Here is a 3,015-nt window from a genome sequence, read left to right on the forward strand (position 1 = left end):
TCGCACTTTATTTTAGATCTGACCTGTGGAGAAACTTCTACTTTTTAGTAAAATGTTTTTAATGTTTGATGCAAACTTTTTTTAAAATGATATCGATATTTCACTCAAAGACAGATTTTCCTGCAGAGTCGATCAGCCTGACGCAGAAGTTGTGCAGCTTCCAGTCAGAAGTTTGCCACCAGCTTCTATTTTTTTCTACTTTTCTTGACTTCTTAGCTGCTTTATTTGAGTTTCCGTCTACCTCGCAGGTGAAGCAAGTGCCTTATTTTTCTCTCAATGTTTGGTCACAAATGTAAACTCTTTCCTCTTTGTGCTCGATCGTGTGTTTTAACATCTTGTGCGTAGTTTGAAGTTTGGGATTCATGTTTCATGGACTTTGTCAGTTTTTCTTCTCTGTTCGTAAAATAAAATGTTTCAGACTGAGCTGTTTGTATTTTGGATCATTCTTTGGGATTTCAGCATGTCTGTAGGATTTTAGGATGTTGGTGGATTTTTGGTACATTTCACAGACTTTAGGACAATTTTAGGATGTTATTCGGATTTCAAGACATTTGCTGGATTATTGGGATGTTTCTAAGATTTTAGATTGTTTTCTCAGATTTCAGAACATTTCAAGGATTTCAGGACCTTTTGTAGGATTTTAGCACAATTTTAGGATGTGTGTCCTCTGTTGGGGGTGTGGGGGATTTTCCTCTGGCTCTTTTTTTTAATCAACAAGCTCTATTTTGATGCTGTTTTATGCTCTGACACCTTTTGGAGACTAAAAGGACAAAATCAATTCAGTGTCAATCACTTTATTTTTTTTATTGTGGATTAGAAAGTGTTTGGGGGCCACCAGGCACCCTGTCAGGGGCCAGGTTTGGCGCACAGGCTGTAAGTTTCTCACTGCTTCATACTCTGAGCGCAGCATGTACTCTGGGCACAGACGGAGCAGCAGAACAGCAGGATCAGTGGGTCTCAGTTTGCTTTAACTGCACTCTGCAGCAGCTGCTCCTCTCATCTATCGATGTGATCAGCTCTGACCGGATCCACAGATCAATAATCTACCCAACGACTCAAACTAAAACTGCCGCTGAGGAAAAAAATAATTCATGAAGAGCTCTGCCTGCGCTCTTTATGGATCCACAGACACATCTGAACTTAGAGAGGGGACACAGATTGAGACAAAGGGACACGTATGTTTTTGCTGCAGCCAACGTCTGAATTTTGGGTTTTGTTGACCCAGCTGTCAGTGCATCCATTTTTTTTAAATAACCATGGAGAACCTGTTTATTGCGACGCCCCATTTTAATACGGGGATGAGTCAGTCTCTGTTTTAACACCTTGAAAATCATTAATTTTACGAAAACGAAAAAGCTTCTGCAGCTGTTCTTCACCGACCAAAGAATCGATTCTTCACATAAAGTCAAAGTAACTACAAAGAGTTTGTCTTTTCTCACAGTTTATTACCAAAATAAGTTTTGTAGAGTGTAAAGCTGACAGGTTTCCTGTGCGCGTGTGTGTGTGTGTGTGTGTGTGTGTGCGGTAGGTCCGAGCTGCTGTTTGCTCAGTTGAAGCGGACTCTGCGCATCGAGCCCACAGTGCTGTTCTGGCTGCCCCAGTCAGAGAAGTTGTTGTAGTCGCGTTTCTCCAGAACGTAGTGAGGTCCTCTGTAGTTCGGCTCCTGATACACCACCCAGCTGCAACACACACACACACACACACACACACGGAGGTCGGTGAAGATGCAAGTTTACTGCAAAGTGTTAACCCTTTACACAGTTCACTCTGCACACAAAATGAACTTTTCAAAATCAGGTTATAAAAAATATTGTACATTAATATTATTTTCTACTTTCACAGAGATTTATTTTTTTAACCAACATCATAATCATAAATATTAAATATTTATTCATTTTCATTTTGCCCTTTAAATGCCAAGGTTTTTGTCATGATGCCACTGTGTTTTAGATGAAAAATAAATTATTTTCAATATCCTCCATGCCAAGTATGCCAAATTTGTACAGTCATACCGCTCTGTGCATAAAATGCAATTTTCAAAATCAGACTACAAAAAAGTATGATACACTAATATTATTTTCTACTCTCATTAAGTCATTTTCTCAAACCGACATCAGTCCTAATCATAAATATCAAATATTCATAAATTTTTCAGAATGTGAAGTTGAATAGTTCCTCTCTTTTGTCTGCGACTGGGTCTCTGGATGACATGTACTTACGCTCCTCCGAGCACGCGGATGGAGGCGACTCTGTTGAGGCTGTAGCGGCTCATCAGATTCGGGATGTCGTCCTGGATCTCCATCTTCTTCCCGGAGAAGCCGGCGCGCTCAAACAGCTGAGCTCGACCCGGATTGTTGTCCTGGAAACAGCAGAGAGACTTTCGGTGACTCTGTGTCAGAGCACGACTGCATGTAATATTTGGCTTTGCACATTTTAATACTTATTATTAACTCTTTGAAAACTGCTTTATGAAGCCTTTCACAAGTCTTTAAACCTCTGAACTTTGAGCAAATTGGTGCAATTTCTTTTTTAAAAAAGTGTTATATTATGAATAAAAACAGTGAACAAGTACTCTAAAAACCCAATACTTAAGTAATATTAATATTAACATTTAATCAATTTTTAGCAAATTCTCTTGCACTTTTTGCTAATTTCTCACAACTTTTGGGTCATTTTTTCTTTTATAACTCATTATGTTCTCCCTGTTTGTTTGGTTTCTTTTTAAGTAAAAACCAAAAGAGAAAATGACCTGCGAAAGGTACCTAAAAATTGTAATAATTTTGGAACATAATTTTAAATAAGAATTATGATACAAATACAGTTTTTCCTTAAAAAAAATACATTTTCCCGATTTCCTTATTTTTTATTAATTCATTTTTATTTTATTGGAATATTTCTTCCCGAGCTGCTCGTTGCCTTTGTTCCCCATGTTTTAAATACTGTAATAGTGAAAAGTGTCTGAAAGCAGCGCAAAAAAAGTGATGTTGCTCCAGGTTAAAAAATCGAAACAAATGA

At 38.0% G+C, this 3,015-nt stretch overlaps 1 protein-coding gene across 1 annotated transcript; it reads right to left on the reverse strand.

Moving 5' to 3' along the window:
- Window positions 1-1,546: 1,546 nt before the first annotated feature.
- Window positions 1,547-2,359, reverse strand: crybgx (crystallin beta gamma X; the record flags this gene model as incomplete). The annotated part of the gene is made up of 2 exons (XM_042513483.1): window positions 1,547-1,679; window positions 2,220-2,359. Coding segments are annotated over 2 exons (273 nt in total), but the record flags the coding sequence as incomplete, so codon positions are not given.
- Between the last annotated feature and the right edge of the window lie 656 nt (window positions 2,360-3,015).

Source organism: Plectropomus leopardus, unplaced genomic scaffold (genome assembly GCF_008729295.1).
Source record: "Plectropomus leopardus isolate mb unplaced genomic scaffold, YSFRI_Pleo_2.0 unplaced_scaffold10121, whole genome shotgun sequence".
Lineage (NCBI taxonomy): Eukaryota > Metazoa > Chordata > Actinopteri > Perciformes > Serranidae > Plectropomus > Plectropomus leopardus.